The sequence below is a fragment of the Anguilla anguilla genome, chromosome 1, assembly GCF_013347855.1.
Source record: "Anguilla anguilla isolate fAngAng1 chromosome 1, fAngAng1.pri, whole genome shotgun sequence".
Lineage (NCBI taxonomy): Eukaryota > Metazoa > Chordata > Actinopteri > Anguilliformes > Anguillidae > Anguilla > Anguilla anguilla.
Window position 1 is genome coordinate 20,791,983 of NC_049201.1, and position 21,025 is coordinate 20,813,007.

Consider the following 21,025-nt stretch of genomic DNA (forward strand, 5'->3'; position numbering starts at 1 on the left):
TTTGTGTTCCGTAGGGAAGAAGGTGTTACGCATTAGTTAAATTATTTTTCAGATGTTAAAGATGTCTGTTGAAATATGTCAACAATACAAATTTCATATTTCAGTCAAACATTACCTTAAGGTATTTTGTTTTATCTGTCTCAATTGCACATCCTATGTTCAGATTTTGTGTTTGACAGTTGTCTCTCAGTCTCTGCTATCAGTGGTTGAGTTTGTTTGGTGATCCCTGCAGATCGAGAGGATCCTGGGCGTACGTCTGCAGGCTGGACTCAGGGCCTGGACACAGGTGCTGAGGGGGCAGATGGAGGATAAGGCTGATGTGGACATGGACACAGAAGCTCCACAAGTGAGCCACAAGCCTGGAGGAGAGCCCAAAATCAAGGTACGCAGTCAACCACCTGAATTGTGTTATGACTTCAGGTGAATGTACAGAGAAACTGTTTATATTTTCCCCAAAACCTGTCAGCTCAAAAAGGTTCCACTATCTAATATTGCCCTTTCAGTGACACAGGGATATCACTGTCTGTTATTTTGTGGTATTTAAAGTAAATGATCCGTCGCATTGTTCTGAGATTCAGATTTAAGTTGGTTGTCCTCTCTTTGCAGAATGTTGTGCATGAGCTACGAATCACCAACCAAGTGATCTACCTTAACCCTCCCATCGAAGACTGCCGCTACAAGCTATTCCAAGAGATGTTCTCTTGGAAGATGGTCATCCTCTCCCTCCCACGCATCCAGAGTCAGAGATACCAGGTGTGTGATGGTTTGACTGCTTGTTCGTTGCACCATGTAAAATATTATGTTTACCACATCCACAAGGAGCCGGTGATGAACTCTTCTTTCGCGGGCAGGTGGGCGTACACTACGAGCTGTCAGAAGAGGAAAAGTTCTACAGAAATGCTCTTACCCGGATGCCTGATGGCCCAGCTGCCCTGGAAGAGGCCTACAATGCAGTTAAGGAGAACGTCAACGAGGTGGAGCAGTACGTCAAGGTGCGATCCTTGTTTGTGTTCCCAAGAAGCCTTTGGAGGTATGACAGAATAAGGTTGTTTGTGAAAGGATATGAGCAAGTTATTCACCCTACTGTGCTTCTGTGATGTTTTCCTACAGGTGTGGCTGCAGTACCAGTGCCTGTGGGACATGCAAGCTGAGAACATTTATAACCGCCTCGGAGAAGACCTCAACAAGTGGCAGGCCCTGCTGGTCCAAATTCGTAAAGCCAGAGGGACTTTTGACAATGCAGAGACAAGGAAGGAGTTTGGTCCTGTGGTCATAGACTATGGCAAGGTAAATAAAAAATAATAATAATAATTAATTTGCTGTTAAGAAAACATTTTCTTTCATGTTAACTGAATATTGACAAATGATGCCTGGATGTGCCCGTCACAACTACAGTCTAATCAATTGTTTAGCTGCTAATGGCTAATCTTTCATGTCATTCAAAATCCAGGTTCAGTCAAAGGTGAATCTGAAGTATGACTCATGGCACAAGGAGGTGCTCAGCAAATTTGGGCAGATGTTGGGAAACAACATGCAGGACTTCCATTCCCAGATCTCCAAGGTAAGTCCATGAGAATGCCAGCATCATAGTTTCACTTGAACTGCCCTACAACCTCAGACTCACCCATGCATTTGCGTGCCACCCTCTCCCATAGTCTCGGCAAGAACTAGAGCAGCACTCCGTGGACACAGCCAGCACCTCGGACGCTGTGACTTTCATTACCTATGTCCAGACACTCAAGCGCAAGATCAAGCAGTTTGAGAAGCAAGTTGATGTAAGTGTTTCTCCCGCACAGAGAACGCATCTCTGGCACCATGCTCATGAAAGAGGCTCCTGATTGAAAATTAGGTGTTTGGAAATGATACGTTAGTGTCAGGTATTATAAGTGGTATTATTCAATGGTTATGCTGTTTTCCCCTCTGCCCCAATAGCTCTTCCGCAATGGCCAGCGTCTGCTGGAGAAGCAGCGCTTCCAGTTCCCGCCTTCCTGGCTGTACATTGACAATATTGAGGGTGAGTGGGGAGCCTTCAGTGACATCATGAAGCGCAAGGACACAGCCATCCAGCAGCAGGTGGCAAACCTCCAGATGAAGATCGTCCAGGAAGACCGGGCTGTTGAGAACCGCACTACTGACCTGCTGACCGACTGGGAGAAGACTAAGCCTGTTGCCGTGAGTTTGCTCCTCTCTACGCACCTGGCCTGAATAGTGTGTCACAGAGCTGTGGTCTTTATGGGCCATGTGTGGAGTGTCTCTGACCAGATTTGCTGGTCATTACTCCCTGCAGGGAAACCTTCGTCCAGAGGAGGCGCTGCAGTCCCTCACCATCTATGAGGGCAAGTTTGGCCGATTAAAGGATGACCGAGAGAAGTGTGCCAGAGCCAAAGAGGCCCTGGAGCTGACCGACACTGGTCTGCTGAGTGGCAGCGAGGAGAGGGTGCAGGTAAGCTCATTCTTCTCAAGCATGGTAATGGACATTGAACATCAAAGCATTGATTGGTTCCATTTCCAAATCACACTGAATGTCTTTGAAAGTTCTTTGTATATTTGTTTTGTCCCATCTTTGGTGCTGTAGGTGGCACTGGAGGAGCTTCAAGACCTGAAGGGAGTGTGGTCAGAGTTGTCCAAGGTGTGGGAGCAGATCGACCAGATGAAAGAGCAGCCATGGGTCTCTGTGCAACCACGCAAGGTGAGGAATTTAGATCAGCATTCAAGTGCATTGCATTTCCTTTTCCATAAGGCGGGAAAACTCAGTTTCTTTTCCTCTTTGTCTGTCTCCAGCTGCGGCAGAGCTTGGACGGGCTTCTGAACCAGCTGAAGAACTTCCCAGCACGGTTGCGACAGTATGCTTCTTATGAATATGTGCAGAGGCTCCTCAAGGGCTACATGAAGGTGAGCCTGTTGGGCTGCAGACCTCTGCAGGTCATATTGCTGGCCCAATTTGATATAAAACATTTTTGTAAAATGTGTTTGTGATCAGCATTGATCTTACAACCATAAAACAAGTTTTATCCCATTTGAAACAAACAAAAACATCTTGAGCCAAAAAGCTACCTATGGATGCTCTTCGTACTGTGAACATTAGTGTTTTGTCCCTGTTAGATCAACATGCTTGTGATCGAGCTGAAGTCCGAAGCCCTGAAGGACCGGCACTGGAAGCAGTTGATGAAGAGGCTGCATGTGAACTGGGTGCTGTCTGAGCTGACGCTGGGCCAGCTCTGGGATGTAGATCTGCAAAAGAATGAGATGATTGTGAAGGACGTGCTGCTGGTGGCCCAGGGAGAGATGGCTCTTGAGGAGTTCCTCAAGCAGGTGAGAGACAGTGCTAGGTGTCTTCTTCTCCCCACACCCAAATTTAGTTTTCTGCAAACACTCGACCACATCTGATGATCTTGTTCATTTCTGTTTTAGATTCGGGAGGTGTGGAACTCTTATGAACTGGACTTGGTCAACTACCAGAACAAGTGTCGCCTCATCAGAGGTTGGGACGATCTCTTCAACAAGGTCAAGGAGCACATCAACAGTGTGTCAGCAATGAAGCTCTCTCCCTACTACAAGGTGAGTGATACAAACTCCAAAATTGAGAGTCCTTGGACAATGATTAATTGTAATGTATGATAATTTGTTCCTGCAATGCTTAGTGTCTTAGTGTCATGAACATGCATGTCTTCACACTGCGAATGCCTGGGTCTGCAGGTGTTTGAAGAAGACGCACTGAGCTGGGAAGACAAGCTGAACCGCATCATGGCTTTGTTTGACGTGTGGATTGATGTTCAGCGTCGTTGGGTCTACCTGGAGGGCATCTTTACTGGCAGTGCAGACATCAAGCACCTGCTTCCTGTGGAAACCCAGCGGTTCCAGAGGTATGATTACTCTATGGTGAAGGACTTCTGGTGCTTCCTACACTCAAGAGCTAGCGCTATTCATCTTGCTATAGCTTTCAGCCTGCTTCCCCCTCCAAGATAGGAAGGGCATTGCTTTGGTGGAAATATATCTGAAACATCTTACACACAAAGAGTTAAATGACCCTCAGCTAGGCTACTCATTTGTGCATTATTCATCTTGTAAATGGTGCATTAAGCGGAGTTTATGTCCAGCTAACTTAAGATATCAACATCTTGTAAAATGGTTTAACACACTTGTGAATTCTCATGCTATATTTAATTTATTTCGCCCTATCTAGCATCAGCACAGAGTTTCTTGCTCTCATGAAGAAGGTGACCAAGTCACCCCTGGTGATGGATGTGCTGAACATCCAGGGGGTACAGAGGTCACTGGAGAGACTGGCTGACCTGTTGGGCAAGATCCAAAAGGCCCTGGGCGAGTACCTGGAGAGAGAGCGCTCGTCTTTCCCCAGGTGAAAACATCTGACAATTAACACATTGTCAACCCTGTTTCTGCTTCCAACTGGATGGTTACAAGTGACGAGTTTCCATTTCTTACTTTCTCCTCAGGTTCTACTTCGTTGGAGATGAAGACCTGCTTGAGATCATTGGCAACAGCAAGAATGTGGCCAAGCTGCAGAAGCACTTCAAGAAGATGTTTGCTGGGGTGTCCAGCATCCTCCTGAATGAGGACAGCACAGAGGTGCTGGGCATCTCCTCCCGCGAAGGAGAAGAGGTAGGACAGAGGTGTAGTTTGTTGTATGTTTGAGGATGAGCGATGAGTGGCTAATGGACGTAAAGCCACCTAGTACTGGACGCCGTTTGGTCACATCCACTCCTGTCTTCCAGGTCCTCTACAAGACCCCAGTGTCCATCACTGAGCACCCCAAGATCAATGAATGGCTGACCCTTGTGGAGAAGGAGATGAGGGTCACCCTGGCCAAGCTGCTGGCTGAGTCGGTCACTGAGGTGGGCGCCTTCAACAAGGGCACCTCCATCGACCTGAGCACCTACATTGACTGGATCGACAGATACCAGGTACCAAGGCATCACCATTCAACCTTACAGCCCTTCTATACCAATGGATACAGATAATGCAAGTGTTTTGTGAGTTGTGTAAACACTGCTGCAGTCTCTTGACCATAATCAGACGGAGTGTAGCACAGTGGGTAAGGAACTGGGCTTGTAACCGAAAGGTCGCAGGTTCGATTCCCTGGTAGGACACTTCCGTTGTACCCTTGAGCAAGGTATTGCTTCAGTATAAATTGCTTCAGTATATATCCAGCTGTATAAATGGATACAATGTAAAAAGCTGTGTAAGTCGCTCTGGATAAGAGCGTCTGCTAAATGCCTGTAATGTAATGTAATGTAATCACCAACCGTTGTATTTAATTGTATCTGTAAATCCTCCCCCTCACTCCCCTCCCTAGGCCCAGCTGGTGGTTCTTTCGGCCCAGATTGCCTGGTCCGAAAATGTGGAGAGCGCTTTGACCACCATTGCGGGCGGCGTGGACATGGCGCCTATGCAGGGAGTCCTGGTCAATGTGGAGGCTACACTGAATGTGCTGGCAGACACTGTGCTAATGGAGCAGCCCCCACTGCGTAGGAGGAAACTGGAGCACCTGGTTAGTGATTCAATTTCAATTTAAAGAATTAGCCAGGAAATGGTGCTTTCTGAGTGTTACTCTGAATTTGTGTAACTAAGCAACAGTGGGTCATGATTGCTACTCTAGCTCTTTTTTTCTGACTGTAGTACTTAAAAAATGCATTGTGAAGTGCATGAAAGTGACATGAAAGTGACATCCCCTGTATTTTCATTATTATTTTTTGCATTTTGTATTTTTGTCTTTTTGAGTCTTTAATTTGAAGAGGGGGGTAATGGGGGGTACAGTTAACATTATCTCACAGGCTAGCATTAACACAACTTATGCAACTTAATGTTATTTGTCATGGTTAAATTCAGCTTTTCTAAAGCCATTTTTCCTTTTCAGATCACCGAGCTGGTCCACCAGAGGGATGTGACCAGGACTCTGATCAAGAATAAGATTGACAACCCAAAATCCTTTGATTGGCTCAGCCAGATGCGTTTCTACTTTGACCCCAAGCAAACGGATGTTCTCCAGCAGCTGTCCATCCAGATGGCTAATGCCAAGTTCAACTATGGCTTTGAGTACCTGGGTGTCCAGGACAAGCTGGTTCAGACCCCACTCACTGACCGCTGCTACCTGACCATGACACAGGCTCTGGAGGCCCGACTTGGTGGCTCCCCCTTCGGTACAGTGCATAAAATGCAGTCTGTTGGGCTCCCTTATGACTTGTTGAGTTTTGGCTGTGACTAAGCAGTTGCGGGAAGGGCAGTGCCTTTCGGTTACTCTGAGTGAGCAGCTCTCTTTAAGTAATAACTTTGATGTACCACTAGTTGACCATGTGGTATTTAAAGTAACACTGGTCATGCACTGATGTAGTCACAATTCATGAATCAACCAGTTTCTGAAATGTAATTTATTATGACTCAAGTCTCTTGTGTTAATCATACTGACATGTTTATTTGGTTGGCGAATGCCTCGTCTTCTCTTGTAGGTCCTGCGGGTACTGGAAAGACTGAGTCTGTGAAAGCCCTTGGACACCAACTGGGGCGCTTTGTGCTGGTCTTCAACTGTGACGAGACCTTCGACTTCCAGGTGCTGACAATCGATGCGACTGCAAAGACAATAGAATGAATTCTATTTAGCAATATTTTTTGCAGGCACTTATTGTACAGCAATAGAATTTACAAATCGGCTAATTACTAAATATGTAGTAAAATTGAAGGGATTGTTAAATACTTGTTTACAAGTGAAAGCCAGAAGTGTTAAAGTACGATAAAGGCAAGGTTCATTTTGATATTCGCATTGTAGGCAGGCCATGGCTGCGGACTATGACCTCTTTCTCCGCTCCCCCTTCTCCCTTTTCCACAGGCCATGGGCCGTATTTTCGTGGGCTTGTGTCAGGTGGGTGCCTGGGGCTGCTTCGACGAGTTTAACCGTCTGGAGGAGAGAATGCTGTCGGCCGTCTCCCAGCAGGTCCAGTACATCCAGGTGGCCCTGAGGGAGCACATCAACCCCAGCCGAGACCGCAGTACGTAGCTTCAGCAGGAAGTTAATGGCTTGGGCATCTGCTGAATCTGAATTTGTATTTGAATTTGCATCCTAATCCAACTTCAGTCCAAAACCGTTTGGACTTTTGAACGTGGTAGTTTGTTTTTTTTATCCTTTTTGAATACTGTGTTGGGTTATATGGTGAGCCTGTGCTTAGCTGTGGTTCTAAAATGTTGGGATAAGATTGGGTTGATGGCCCCGTTTCCTGTCCCTGCCAGGTGCTCCAGTCACCTGCGAGCTGCTGAACAAGCAGGTAAAGGTGAGCGCTGAAATGGCCATCTTCATCACCATGAACCCTGGCTACGCTGGCCGCTCCAACCTGCCCGACAACCTGAAGAAGCTGTTCCGTAGCTTGGCCATGACCAAGCCTGACCGCCAGCTCATCGCCCAGGTCATGCTGTACTCCCAGGGATTCCGCACTGCTGAGACCCTGGCCAAAAAGATTGTCCCCTTCTTCAAGTTAGTGCATACCATGCTTACTTCATTTAAACTGGGCAGGGTTCTCCTCAGTGAATACACACCTTATCACCATGTACCTTTTTGCATGTCTGCATGTTAAACCTCAAAGCCAGACTTACTTGTAAGTTTAACTCCAGTTTCTGTTGTCTGTTTATCACAAAAGACGATTACAAGATTATTCAATGTAGATCATTTGATTTTATGCAAAACGCTAGAAGAGTGTTTGTCCAGGTTGTGGTCAACTAAAGAAAGGCCCGATTATGCCCAGAATATTTCCAAATGTTGCTTTCTGTCGTAATGGTTCAATATTTGCGTGCATCTGTGTGTGATCAGGCTTTGCGATGAGCAGCTGTCCTCTCAGAGCCACTACGACTTCGGCCTGCGAGCCCTGAAGAGCGTGCTGGTGAGCGCCGGCAACGTGAAGCGAGAGCGCATCCAGAAGATCAAGCGTGAGAAACGCGAGCGTGGGGAGAACGTGGACGAGAACGAGATTGCCGAGAACCTGCCCGAGCAGGAGGTAAATAGAGCAGCGGAAATGCTGTGACGAGACACCATTGTGACCCCATTGCCATGGCCATAATGTTCAAACTCCCCTCCTTGTTGAGACCAGAGAATGTTGCTCTGGTTTTTCACTTTCTTGGTTTCCCCATCATTTCAATCAGTCAGTGCCTTTGTTTTCATTACTGTGCAAGAAAGGCACTTGTCCATACATTCATCATGTCAAGTTGAAGGGTTAATTAGAAACTACACCCGTTTCATTAAACATGTCCTGCTATTTTATCACATTTTGTTTATTGAATGAAATCTAGTGGAAATGTAGCTAGTGTTGATCCCTACCTGACATTACCTGCAACCCTGTTCCTCCGCAGATCCTGATCCAGAGCGTATGCGAGACCATGGTGCCCAAGCTGGTGGCGGAGGACATCCCCTTGCTGTTCAGCCTGCTGTCCGACGTCTTCCCCGGCGTGCAGTACATGCGCGGGGAGATGACTGCCCTCCGCGAGGAGCTCAAGAAAGTCTGCGCCGAGATGTACCTCACCTACGGAGACGGTGACGACGTGGGAAGCATGTGGGTCGAGAAGGTACGGGCCATACTGATGAATCACATGACACTTTCTATGATGCTAGGTGACTTTCATGGTTTGCCGTGCTTTTACCTGTGTGACCATGTACTCTGAACCTGCTAAAGTGGACTGGTAGTACCAAAGCTTATGTACTCTTGATTTGGTTTGAGAGATTAGAATGTGACAGCACTACAGGACCTAAGTAGATACAAAGGTGGTGGTATGCTGTATGTTGCTCTTCACCATGTAAACTCTTCCCTGACTTCTCCCTGTTTGCCACTGGTAGGTTCTTCAGCTCTACCAGATCACGCAGATCAACCACGGCTTGATGATGGTGGGCCCGTCGGGCAGTGGGAAGACCATGGCCTGGAGGGTGCTACTCAAAGCCCTGGAGAGACTGGAGGGCGTGGAGGGTGTGGCCCACATCATCGACCCCAAAGCCATCAGCAAGGACCATCTGTATGGTACACTGGACCCCAACACCCGCGAGTGGACCGACGGGCTGTTCACGCACGTGCTCAGGAAGTAAGAGCCCCCCTATCCCCCCATCTGGTTTTGAGCTTGGGGTGGCGGGTCAATCATTTAGAATTGAGTATTACTATGCAAAGGCCACTGTGAATTTTACACTTGGTGATGCCCCTATATTTTAAAGCACCAATTTGTGGATCAGCTTTAGGTTTTGGGATGAATTGTTGTGAGCTTTCTGGCCTGCGTAACTGTGATTTCTGTATTTTACAGAGCTAGCAATATTTGTAGATGCAGAACTGCTTAGCCCCAAAATAGTTTAGCCTACAAGTTAGTCACTTGGTAGCTGCAGCAATGTGGCCATACTCTGTTGAGAAGCATAAGGGATTTATAACTTCAGAGTGAAAATATACTGAGATGTAGAGCTGGTACTGTTAAGCTGTAGGCGTGTTGTGAAGGGTAAGTGGTAATGATGCGTTTCAAAACTCAGGATCATCGACAACGTGCGAGGTGAGCTGCAGAAGCGCCAGTGGATCATCTTTGACGGCGACGTCGACCCAGAGTGGGTGGAGAACCTCAACTCCGTGCTGGACGACAACAAGCTACTGACTCTGCCTAATGGCGAGCGTCTCAGCCTGCCGCCCAATGTGAGTCCACACACAGTATCACAGCCTGTTTGCGCACCACTTGAATACTGTTTTGCCAGAGAGCAATGTTTTGTTAGCATTCCCTGTGTACGCACATGCACATATGCAGATATCCCTCAGTGCCAGCAGGTTGGCTGTGCTAACGCTTGCCCTTGCCCTCCACTCCACAGGTGCGCATCATGTTCGAGGTGCAGGACCTGAAGTATGCCACCTTGGCCACCGTGTCTCGCTGCGGGATGGTGTGGTTCAGCGAGGACGTCCTCAGCACCGACATGATCTTCAACAACTTCCTGTCTCGCCTGCGCAGCATCCCTCTGGACGAGGGCGAAGACGAGGCCCAGCGCATGCGCAAGGGCACAGAGGATGAGGGCGAAGAGGCCGCCTCCCCCATGCTGCAGGTACGCACTGTCCTTCTGTAATGCCAGGAGTACTTGTTCATATGGCATCTGTGTGCAGTCAAGTAGGTGCTTCTCTGTCCCTCATTACTATAATTGCGTTTTTGGGATTTGGATTTCAGTCAGTCCGAGCAGTTTTGCTGATTTTAACTTGTATGGATACTTTGTCCATTTCACTACCTGTTGCATCAGCCAATCCACATACCATGAAGATCAGTGAATCCTCGCATCCTAAAACACAGCCAGTGTCTTTGCATTAGTCCAATTACCTAGCGTGTCGCACAGAGTTGACACTAATCCACTCCCCCACCCTCATCCTTCCCGCCTGATGCAGATCCAGCGGGATTCAGCTGCCATCCTGCAGCCCTACTTCACCTCCACTGGGCTGGTGATCAAGGCCCTGGAGCACGCCTCCAAGATGGAGCACATCATGGACTTCACCCGGCTGCGCTGCATGGGGTCGCTCTTCTCCATGCTTCACCAGGCCTGCCGCAACGTTGCATTGTACAACAACAACCACCCTGACTTCCCCATGCCCATCGACCAGCTGGAGCGCTACATGCAGGTATGTGCCTGTAGTACTTGGATTCCTGTTATTCTGGATCATGGTACCTTGTTCAGATATATTGATCCATTCATGTAGCAGGATACTCTCCGCAACCTGTCTTTCTGAAAGCTGTGCTTGTGTGCGTGGCTCTGCAGAGGTACCTGATCTACGCCGTCCTGTGGTCCTTCTCCGGCGACGGCAGGCTGAAAATGAGAGCCGAGCTGGGCGAGTACATCCGCCGCATCACAACCATCCCCCTGCCATCTGCTCCCAATGTGCCAATCATCGACTACGAGGTGAGTGTACCCACTGTCCACCCATAGGGCTGGACAGAGACACATGAATGTCCAACTTGTAATGCGCAAAAATGGTTTTGTTTCAGCCTTTTTCTTAATTTAGTGCAATTTCTCACCATTTAGACTGTTGATCATTGTTTGCCAGTGTCATGCTCAACCAATTATAAATATGCACATGCATTTTCTATATAAGATTGTTTGCTGTTCTAATGCATACAATCACTCCATCCCCCAGGTGTCTATCACAGGTGAGTGGCAGTCATGGCAAGGAAAAGTGCCCCAGATTGAAGTGGAGACACACAAGGTGGCATCCCCAGACGTGGTGGTGCCCACCCTGGACACTGTTCGCCACGAGGCCCTGTTGTATACTTGGCTGGCGGAACACAAGCCCCTGGTTCTGTGCGGTCCTCCTGGCTCTGGTAAAACCATGACCCTGTTCAGCGCCCTCCGAGCCCTGCCCGACATGGAGGTGAGCACATCTGACATGTTGTTCAACATAGCAACAGTCTTGATGACCATGGAGTGTCACAATAATGCACTGCACATCGGGGAAGCCCCCTTGCAGATATTTCTATTGTAAAATGGGAAACTCTCCTCCACTCTTCCAGGTTGTGGGTCTGAACTTCTCCAGCGCTACCACCCCAGAGCTGCTCTTGAAGACCTTTGACCACTACTGCGAGTACCGCCGAACACCCAACGGCGTGGTGCTGGCACCAGTACAGCTGGGCAAGTGGCTGGTGCTGTTCTGCGATGAGATTAACCTGCCAGATATGGACAAGTATGGCACCCAGAGAGTCATCTCCTTCCTCAGACAGGTAAGGTCTTCTGGGATTGGAGCATCTATGCCCAGTGAGTTGAGAGATGATGATGTATGTGTAACAATCAATGCTTCCTCTGATATACTTCTGTCCCTGCCCCTCCTGACACACAGATGGTGGAACACGGAGGGTTCTACCGCACCTCTGACCAGACGTGGGTCAAACTGGAGAGGATCCAGTTCGTCGGTGCCTGTAACCCGCCCACCGACCCTGGACGGAAGCCCCTGACGCACAGGTGCAGTGGAGAACCTCAACCGTTTATGGTGTTAAATTGGCACATGGCTCATGGATTACTGTGTGAATGACTGTTTCTCTCTGGCCTTTGCTTCCAGATTCCTGCGCCATGTGCCGGTTGTGTACGTGGACTACCCCGGCCCCGCCTCCCTCACCCAGATCTACGGAACCTTCAACCGCGCCATGCTGAGGCTCATCCCCTCTCTGCGTACCTATGCAGAGCCCCTTACCGCCGCCATGGTGGAGTTCTACACTATGTCACAGGTGGGTGTCCCCCAAGGACTTTCTCTGTAGAGCTAGGCATAAACAAGTGAGTGTTATAAACTGCCAAACTCAAAAAAGGGGTGAATGACTAAAACTGAGTGAAGTTTCAAAAGAGCTTTTGGATAGTTTGGAGTACAGAATACACCAAAATGTCCACCTGAACACAGATAATGCACACTCCAAATGTTTTTTATGATTTGTATTTAGCTCTTGTCTGCTGTTAATTCCTCCCACATAGTAAACGGTTGTTATTTTACATTACATTTTGTAGTTGTTGCGCTGACTCCCTGTCAATGGCAAGTTGCATAGCTCTGGCAGCATGGCATCTGGGGTCTTTACCTGCAACCTTGCGATTCCTTTTCTAATAATGTATTGTCCCGTGCAGGAGCGTTTTACTCAGGACACCCAGCCTCACTACATCTACTCCCCCCGAGAGATGACTCGGTGGGTAAGGGGGATTTTCGAGGCACTGCGGCCCCTGGAGACCCTCCCTGTGGAGGGCTTGATCCGCATCTGGGCCCACGAGGCACTGCGTCTCTTCCAAGACAGGTGGGCACACTGTTTGTAGGTCCATTGCCTAGAACTTGATCACATTATTGTAGAAGTGACTCCATGGTATTTTGAGTGTCAGTCCCCACTCTCTTCCAGACTTACATAGTTAGAAGCAATCATGAAGGAGGCCAGTCTAGGGCTTGGTTCAAAAATGTGCTCAGTCCTGCTAAGTAATAATAAAGGACAATGACTTGTTAAATGTAGTTTTTTTGTATTTTTTGTGTTCAAGGATCTAAAAAGATGCATCCTAATCAGGAAAAGCCGTAGGTGAAAAAAGGTTTATGTGGTTAACTTTATGCCCTCCCATACATACACAGACTTGTGGAGGATGAGGAGAGGCGCTGGACTGATGAGAACATCGATGTGGTGGCCCTTAAGCACTTCCCCAACATTGACCGTGAGAAGGCTCTAAACCGGCCCATCCTTTACAGCAACTGGCTCTCCAAGGTAAGTCTGTTGTTGTGAGGAGTGGTAGATGAATCCTGGTTTATTGAAGTGCTTCAGTGTGCACCAGAAACACCTTTGCTGGTGTTTGGGACCAGCAGAGAAACATTTCTTTAGGTTTAATTTTTCTGTATTTTCAGACTTGTTTTCTTTGCAGCTTGAAGACTAATGTGCTGTCTGAAGCTGTAGGGCTCAGTGCATGTAGTTTCTAATGTTGCTATGCTCTGCCATCTATCAGGACTATATTCCAGTGGAGCAGGAAGAGCTGAGAGACTACGTCAAAGCCCGTCTGAAGGTCTTCTATGAGGAGGAGCTGGACGTTCCTCTGGTGCTCTTCAATGAGGTCCTGGATCACGTTCTCAGGATTGATCGGTGAGCAGGGTGGTGCTTTGAAAATCCATGTGTACTGTCTTTTGTCCAAGCCAACTGAGTAAACACTGTGGCGTCTCTTCCCCAGAATCTTCCGCCAGCCACAGGGTCATCTGCTGCTCATTGGAGTAAGCGGTGCTGGGAAGACGACCCTGTCCCGCTTCGTAGCCTGGATGAATGGCCTCAGTGTGTACCAGATCAAGGTAAGCACTCTTAGCTAGCTTCAGGACTACTGAGCTATTAAGCCTCTGTACTCTGCACACAAACTGGGACAGGGTGCCATGAAGTGTTTCACTGAAGTTAATTGTCTATTGGCTAGATGAATGTTGTCTTACTGTAATGGTGTGTATTTGTGTCTTCAGGTGCACAGGAAGTACACAGGTGAAGACTTTGATGAGGACCTGAGGACTGTGCTTAGACGTTCTGGCTGCAAGAACGAGAAGATCGCCTTCATCATGGATGAGTCCAATGTTCTGGACTCTGGCTTCCTAGAGCGCATGAACACCCTGCTGGCTAATGGAGAGGTAAGACCACCTTCCGTCCTCCTTTTAAAACCACTATGGTTTTGCGCCAAAGCATCAATGTTTTATAAACTTGAATGTCCCATAAACTTGAATATCCAACCAAATTTGCAAAGACCAGGGTTACTGGGTGGAGTGTTCCACCACTGCATTCCTCTGTGAGTCTCTGGTGTGCATCAGAAGGACTTTCACATGGTGCATGTCCCACATCGCTCAGGTGCCAGGACTGTTTGAGGGCGATGAGTATGCCACCCTGATGACACAGTGCAAGGAAGGGGCACAGAAAGAGGGTCTGATGCTGGACACCCATGAGGAGCTATACAAGTGGTTCACCAGCCAGGTCATCAGGAACCTGCACGTGGTTTTCACCATGAATCCGTCCTCCGAGGGTCTAAAAGACCGTGCCGCCACCTCCCCCGCCCTCTTCAACAGGTGGGTCCAATCTCTATTAACCTGCAGCACCTCACCACACATTGGGTCTGGCATAGCAGTTGAATTCAGCCCATGGTTAACAGATCTCAATGACTTAAATGACTTAGCCGGTGAAGTAGTTTGTGCAAGCTTAATTTGATTAGATAAAAATGGGTTTGGATGAAAGAAATGAGGGGAAACTTAAGCAGGAATGCTGTGGGGTGATTGTGTTGAAGATGACTAACTGGACTTTCTCTCTTTTCTAGATGCGTGCTGAATTGGTTTGGTGACTGGTCCACAGAAGCCCTTTACCAGGTCGGCAAAGAATTCACCAGCAAGATGGACCTGGAGAAGCCAAATTACAAAGTGCCAGATTACATGCCCATTGTCTATGACAAGCTGCCCCAGCCACCCACCCACCGCGAGGCCATCGTCAACGGCTGCGTGTTCGTCCACCAGACCCTGCACCAGGTCAGCCGGAACATTCTGTCACTGTGCCCTTTGCAATTTGCCGGTTTCTTTGTTCAGGTGAGTAATATTCCTGCTTCCTTTTTTTAACCAGGCAAACAACCGTCTGGCTAAGCGTGGTGGGCGCACCATGGCCATCACCCCACGCCACTACCTGGACTTCATCAACCACTATGCAGACCTGTTCAGCGAGAAGCGCAGTGAGCTGGAGGAGCAACAGATGCATCTGAATGTGGGTTTGCGCAAGATCAAGGAGACCGTGGACCAGGCAAGTAGATCATAGTTTCCGAAACCCTGAGGGAGGAAGCTGAGGGTCGAGGGATTTAAGTAGCTATCTTCAGAGTGTACCCGCACACTCCCAGTTACTGATACCCCTCTGCGTCTCCTCTGCAGGTTGAGGAGCTCCGTCGTGATCTGAGAATCAAGAGCCAGGAACTGGAGGTGAAGAACGCTGCTGCCAATGACAAGCTGAAGAAGATGGTCAAGGACCAGCAGGAAGCCGAAAAGAAGAAGGTTTGGCACTCATGTCATGCAGTTATGGCTAGAGAAGTTTGCATCTTCCAGGTCAAGTTCTTGAGAGTATATTGAGGCTGATGGGCTTCCCTTTGACATGTGGTTTTGCAGGTTATGAGTCAGGAGATCCAGGAAGCTGTTTACAGGCAACAGGAAGTGATCAAGGACAAGCAGTTGCGTGTGAAGCAGGACCTGGACCAGGTGGAACCTGCTGTCATTGAGGCTCAGAACGGTAACACTGATCTCATCCATTTGTCTTAGTCTATGTTTTGTTATGGGAATGGTGGAGAAATGTGCTTAGCTGTGATGTGGAGAAATATGACCACTTTGGAATTATGGTTGAATTAAGCTGGCCTTTCGTTATTTTGGAATGTGTTCTTGACTGTACGGAACGGTGAGTATGGCTGATTTTGATATGATTTTTAAATGGATTGCATTGTTGATTGATTTCCTCTTCGGATAGTACAAAGAACCAACGTATCTCTACACACTGAAATGCTGTGTCTCTCTGTGGTAAAGGACTGTCCTCTTGCTCCCTTGAATTTTCACTCTTATGTCATTTTGTCCCCCTGTCTCCTCGCTGCGTGCCGTCAGTCGTTTTCTCCCTCTTCTGTCAGACCTTATTAACTTCTGTGCTGTTTTTCTTGCTCTTCCCTTCACTGTTGGCGTTCCTCTCTGCCTCGCTGTGCCCCCTGGTGGCCGGGGTTAGCTGTTAAGTCCATTAAGAAGCAGCACCTGGTGGAGGTGCGGTCCATGGCCAACCCACCGGGGGCGGTCAAGCTGGCCCTGGAGTCCATCTGCCTGCTCCTAGGGGAGAGCACCACGGACTGGAAGCAGATCCGCTCCATCATTATGAGGGAGAACTTCATACCCACCATTGTTAACTTTTCTGCTGATGAAATCAGGTGACCTCATAGAGAAAGAGGGGTGTGGTGGCCTTGCAGGGGCAGTGGAGAGAAATTGTTCACTATTGGCTTGAGAGCGGCTTCAGACATGACTAATCCAAATCAAGGACTCATGGGAAATTTCACTAGTTAATTGGAAATCCCTGACAACTTTAATCCAGTCAATTCAAGGAAGCCTTTATGGACCTTAACTCTTCATATTGTAATGAAGCCTTAAATGCCCCTCCTGCCTGGATCCAAGTTTCTCTCTTCTTCCCCACATGGTTTTACCACCCTCCTCCCCTCCCACGATCTGTCCTGCATGTTCTCAAAGCTCCCTCCTCTTTTCCCCCCCCTCCCATCCCCAGCCGTCAGCTCTATTAAGAAGCAACATCTCGTTGAAGTGCGTGCCATGGCCAACCCGCCCGCTGCTGTAAAGCTGGCCTTAGAGTCTATCTGCCTCCTGCTGGGCGAGGAGACTAATGACTGGAAAAAGATCAGACAAGTTATTATCAGGGACAATTTCATCTCCAGCATAGTCAACTTTGTCTCAGAGGACATGAGGTATCGTCTCCCATTTCATTCTCTTGTCTCTCTCTCCTGTTTGCTGGACAGGTGCTGAATCTTCCTCGCTGTTGATTTTGCTATTGCATGTGGTCCAAACCCTTGCATGATCCCCAGTTGCTCATTACGATTAAAGGAATGAAGTTAGTGGGAGCTCCTAGTTGTAATGGTTTGGCAGGCAAATATTTAGTTACTCAAAATTTACTTGTCAGAGCTTTTAATTTGCCGTTGTTTATCTAATTGAGCAACAGAAGCTGAGAGAGTGGTAAGGCCTAATTTGCTTTGATTTCAAAATTATGTTGAGGTAGGTGTTCTGACACAACCGCTAATCAGATTTAATTTCCATTCTCATAATTCTTACATGGCCCTCCCACCCTTCATCTGATTTCTAATGAATTTGACAGCTTGCATTGTTTTCATACATTGTTTTTTTGCCAAAATTGGAATACAGTGACTCAATCCGTGAGAAGATGAAGAAGAACTACATGTCCAATCCCAGCTACAACTACGAGCAGGTCAACAGGGCGTCACTAGCCTGTGGACCTATGGTCAAATGGGCTATTGCTCAGGTAAAGGCAACTCCTTCTCTTTGCCTTCCACTTGTCTTTCACTCACTGACACAACTTGGATGGCCATTTCAGCCATTTTATAAAAAATGTTCAGTAATGTTTTCATTATGCTAGAAACTCGAATGATAACCCAAAAAGTATTTCTCATTAGAAAGTCAATGACTTCGCATTGCTTTTGACTTTGACTATTGGGGGTTCAGATAGCCCTAAGGTGTACCTTAAGTGTGAAAAATGAGCACAACTCCCTGTGCTCCTCCCATCTCCTGCGCAGTTGAACTACGCGGACATGCTGAAGCGTGTGGAGCCTCTGCGCAACGAGCTGCAGAAGCTGGAGGACGACGCCACGGACAACAAGTCCAAAGCGGAGGAGGTGGAGCAGATGATCCGGGACCTGGAGTCGAGCATCGCCCGCTACAAGGAAGAGTACGCCGTGCTCATCTCCGAAGCCCAGGCCATCAAGGCCGACCTGGCCGCAGTGGAGGCCAAGGTAGGATGAGCGGAGTCTCTGCATCCTCAATGTCCCAGCATGCACTGTGTTCTCAGTGGATCGGTAACCTAGCCGTGCCGTCTCCCCGCACCAGGTGAACCGCAGCACGGCCCTGCTCAAGAGTCTGTCCGCTGAGCGCGAACGCTGGGAGAAGACCAGCGAGACGTTTAAGAACCAGATGTCCACCATCGCCGGGGACTGCTTGCTGTCGGCCGCCTTCATCGCCTACGCCGGCTACTTTGACCAGCAGATGCGTCAAAACCTCTTCACCACCTGGTCGCATCACCTGCAGCAGGCTAACATCCAGGTGCCGAGCAACACGCCTATCTGCCACTTTCTCTCTTTGGTCTTTGAAATGCTCCTCTGAAATTCACAGGGTCCCTGTGGCCCCTTCAGTTGGATTATGTGTTGTGCGTTTGACCCCTTTGTAATGATGTACTCCTTTCCCCGTAGTTCCGCACAGATATTGCTCGGACGGAGTACCTGTCCAATGCGGACGAGCGGCTACGTTGGCAGGCTAACTCCCTGCCAGCTGATGACCTCTGCACTGAGAACGCCATCATGCTGAAGAGGTTCAACAGGTCAGTGTGGGCTCTCAAACGGCATTTTGCACATACCGGACTCATCTCTCTGGTCCCCTTGTTTGCGTCATGTGGACTGAACGGAATCCAAGATTGGCTAGTAGGTATGTCTCTGAACAATCGCCTATCTCCTCTTTCCAGGTACCCCCTCATCATCGACCCCTCAGGCCAAGCCACTGAGTTTATCATGAACGAGTACAAGGACCGCAAGATCACCAGAACCAGCTTCCTGGATGATGCCTTCAGGAAGAATCTGGAGAGTGCTCTGCGATTTGGAAACCCTCTGCTGGTGCAGGTATGAGGGCAGTGGCCAATACTGTAAAACACAAGCTCACAAGCTCCTCGTTTGAGTCTAATAACCCTTCTGTAGTTTATGAACTGTAATCATTATGAAATATCAGGAGGCACGGAACGACTCCATGTGAGTCAAACCCTTGCGGAGATGAGTGGATTTCGAACTTGGCTGTGTCTTTCAGGACGTGGAGAGCTACGATCCCATCCTGAATCCCGTGCTCAACAGGGAGGTGCGCAGGACCGGTGGCCGAGTGCTCATCACCCTCGGCGACCAGGACATTGACTTGTCCCCGTCCTTCGTCATTTTCCTCTCCACACGAGACCCCACGGTAGGTTGCTCCAGCTGTCTGGACGTGGTTAGTGTGCCAGTGAGGTTTTCCTGCTCTAGATATATTATCTCTCAAGAATGAGTTCTTGTAGTGTTCCGTAAAAAAAATATATATAATTTCACACAACTTTCTTTGCGCTTTCTTCATAGGTATTGGGCTCTTTGACAAATGGAATGTGGATAATACTTGTATAGATTATTTCCAGCATGTGCTTGAGTTGATGAAGTCTACACGTGCCCCTCGTCTATTTGGCTGGGTGATTTTGGTCAAGCTGTTCTGGATTGTGGTGTCTGTTTCATGCAGGTGGAGTTCCCGCCAGACCTGTGCTCGCGTGTGACCTTTGTGAACTTCACCGTGACGCGCAGCAGTCTGCAGAGCCAGTGCCTGAACGAGGTGCTGAAGGCGGAGAGGCCCGACGTGGATGAGAAGCGCTCGGACCTCCTCAAACTGCAGGGTGAGGCTTGTAGAAAGTGCGGCCTGTCAAAATACAAGTCTGTGATACACTATAAATCTGTTTGATTGGATAGAGGGAACACAACAAACTCCTTTTTAGTCTTTGGATGTCCAGTGAAACCCTGCCTCTTCTTGCTTGTTCTCCTTCTAGGTGAATTCCAGCTGCGTCTCAGGCAGCTGGAGAAGTCCCTGCTGCAGGCCCTGAATGAGGTCAAGGGTCGCATCCTGGATGACGACACCATCATCACAACCTTGGAGAACCTGAAGAAGGAGGCCGCGGAGGTGACCCGGAAGGTGGAGGAGACAGACATTGTTATGCAGGAGGTGGAGACTGTGTCCCAGCAGTACCTGTCTCTGTCCTCTGCCTGCAGCAGCATCTACTTCACCATGGAGGCCCTCAACCAGGTAAGGAGCCACAACCTCAGGCCTCTACATCCCCTGTCCTTTGTCTCCTTTTCTACTCGTACACTGGAGTACACATCATAGCAAGTTAGACCCCTTATGAAGTGTTTAAACCATTAAATTAAATCACTGGTCTATTACACTGTTTAAAGTGGAATGTCTGTTCCTAATTTCACACATCAGAATAGCTATTGCAGTTCTTGCATATTGCAGTGGTCAATGGGTCTTGGGTTTAGGTTGAAGACCCTGCTGATGTCATAGTTAGCCTGGAAAGTTCCTCTTGGACCAGAGTCCAAAATATGTCCTAGACCAGCTGCTGAGCAAGACATCATGGTCCTACTGCTCCAATCTGGCATGCCCCCTCCCCTGTCTCCCTGCAGATACACTTCCTGTACCAGTACTCGCTGCACTTCTTCCTGGACATCTACCACACCGTGCTGTATGAAAACCCCAACCTGAGGAGCGTGAGCGACCACAGCCAGCGCCTAGTGCACATAACCAAAGACCTCTTCCAGGTGTGGCCTCCACAGTGACTTGATTCTGTTTGCGCTTGTACTTATGGTGGTACTGTAATTTTCACAGAATATAGAACCATTCCTCAAGGGGGGGGCAATTTTCCGACAGCCATATTTCTTAGTGGCATATGGTGTTCACGCTTCCCTGTCGTTTGCATGAAGATTGGTGGAAGCTAAAAGGATGTCAAATATGGATGGAGATGCCATAGATAACATGAAATTCACTTCTATGTACTTGAAAGGTCATTGAGGGTGAGCTCAATTATTTTGTCTGCAGATTGCTTTCAACAGAGTGGCACGAGGCATGCTGCACAGTGACCACATCACCTTCGCCATGCTCCTAGCCAGGATCAGCCTGAAAAGCAAGACCAGGTAAGAGTAACGGATAAGGCTCTCCTCAGATCCGATACCCTGCATTTCAGTCAAAAGGCATGCGGAAGGCCGGATGTTGAACTGAAG

General features: G+C 48.4%; 1 protein-coding gene across 3 annotated transcripts in view; it reads left to right on the top strand.

Annotated features, from left to right (window-relative positions):
• dync1h1 (dynein, cytoplasmic 1, heavy chain 1) overlaps positions 1 to 21,025 on the top strand; it is a 35,797-nt gene that overhangs the window by 7,466 nt on the left and 7,306 nt on the right. For 2 of the 3 annotated variants that reach the window (XM_035387272.1, XM_035387288.1), the window contains exons 10-62: positions 233 to 382; positions 607 to 753; positions 852 to 992; positions 1,111 to 1,287; positions 1,451 to 1,561; positions 1,656 to 1,775; positions 1,933 to 2,172; positions 2,288 to 2,443; positions 2,576 to 2,689; positions 2,782 to 2,892; positions 3,103 to 3,312; positions 3,412 to 3,558; positions 3,697 to 3,863; positions 4,184 to 4,357; positions 4,455 to 4,620; positions 4,734 to 4,922; positions 5,315 to 5,509; positions 5,876 to 6,158; positions 6,465 to 6,565; positions 6,842 to 7,001; positions 7,240 to 7,480; positions 7,814 to 7,997; positions 8,350 to 8,562; positions 8,831 to 9,069; positions 9,500 to 9,656; positions 9,827 to 10,054; positions 10,386 to 10,616; positions 10,754 to 10,894; positions 11,130 to 11,363; positions 11,503 to 11,709; positions 11,826 to 11,947; positions 12,045 to 12,210; positions 12,596 to 12,759; positions 13,080 to 13,209; positions 13,445 to 13,578; positions 13,664 to 13,778; positions 13,938 to 14,099; positions 14,314 to 14,528; positions 14,774 to 14,978; positions 15,070 to 15,243; positions 15,369 to 15,488; positions 15,600 to 15,720; positions 16,198 to 16,393; positions 17,388 to 17,505; positions 17,777 to 17,992; positions 18,087 to 18,299; positions 18,446 to 18,573; positions 18,715 to 18,868; positions 19,050 to 19,196; positions 19,500 to 19,650; positions 19,801 to 20,054; positions 20,432 to 20,566; positions 20,844 to 20,938. In XM_035387272.1, the coding sequence (XP_035243163.1) occupies positions 233 to 382; positions 607 to 753; positions 852 to 992; positions 1,111 to 1,287; positions 1,451 to 1,561; positions 1,656 to 1,775; positions 1,933 to 2,172; positions 2,288 to 2,443; positions 2,576 to 2,689; positions 2,782 to 2,892; positions 3,103 to 3,312; positions 3,412 to 3,558; positions 3,697 to 3,863; positions 4,184 to 4,357; positions 4,455 to 4,620; positions 4,734 to 4,922; positions 5,315 to 5,509; positions 5,876 to 6,158; positions 6,465 to 6,565; positions 6,842 to 7,001; positions 7,240 to 7,480; positions 7,814 to 7,997; positions 8,350 to 8,562; positions 8,831 to 9,069; positions 9,500 to 9,656; positions 9,827 to 10,054; positions 10,386 to 10,616; positions 10,754 to 10,894; positions 11,130 to 11,363; positions 11,503 to 11,709; positions 11,826 to 11,947; positions 12,045 to 12,210; positions 12,596 to 12,759; positions 13,080 to 13,209; positions 13,445 to 13,578; positions 13,664 to 13,778; positions 13,938 to 14,099; positions 14,314 to 14,528; positions 14,774 to 14,978; positions 15,070 to 15,243; positions 15,369 to 15,488; positions 15,600 to 15,720; positions 16,198 to 16,393; positions 17,388 to 17,505; positions 17,777 to 17,992; positions 18,087 to 18,299; positions 18,446 to 18,573; positions 18,715 to 18,868; positions 19,050 to 19,196; positions 19,500 to 19,650; positions 19,801 to 20,054; positions 20,432 to 20,566; positions 20,844 to 20,938 (8,969 nt within the window). Of the gene's footprint in view, positions 1 to 232; positions 383 to 606; positions 754 to 851; positions 993 to 1,110; positions 1,288 to 1,450; positions 1,562 to 1,655; positions 1,776 to 1,932; positions 2,173 to 2,287; positions 2,444 to 2,575; positions 2,690 to 2,781; positions 2,893 to 3,102; positions 3,313 to 3,411; positions 3,559 to 3,696; positions 3,864 to 4,183; positions 4,358 to 4,454; positions 4,621 to 4,733; positions 4,923 to 5,314; positions 5,510 to 5,875; positions 6,159 to 6,464; positions 6,566 to 6,841; positions 7,002 to 7,239; positions 7,481 to 7,813; positions 7,998 to 8,349; positions 8,563 to 8,830; positions 9,070 to 9,499; positions 9,657 to 9,826; positions 10,055 to 10,385; positions 10,617 to 10,753; positions 10,895 to 11,129; positions 11,364 to 11,502; positions 11,710 to 11,825; positions 11,948 to 12,044; positions 12,211 to 12,595; positions 12,760 to 13,079; positions 13,210 to 13,444; positions 13,579 to 13,663; positions 13,779 to 13,937; positions 14,100 to 14,313; positions 14,529 to 14,773; positions 14,979 to 15,069; positions 15,244 to 15,368; positions 15,489 to 15,599; positions 15,721 to 16,197; positions 16,394 to 16,740; positions 16,937 to 17,387; positions 17,506 to 17,776; positions 17,993 to 18,086; positions 18,300 to 18,445; positions 18,574 to 18,714; positions 18,869 to 19,049; positions 19,197 to 19,499; positions 19,651 to 19,800; positions 20,055 to 20,431; positions 20,567 to 20,843; positions 20,939 to 21,025 lie in introns of all 3 variants that reach the window. The other variant, XM_035387280.1, reaches the window with a different exon arrangement.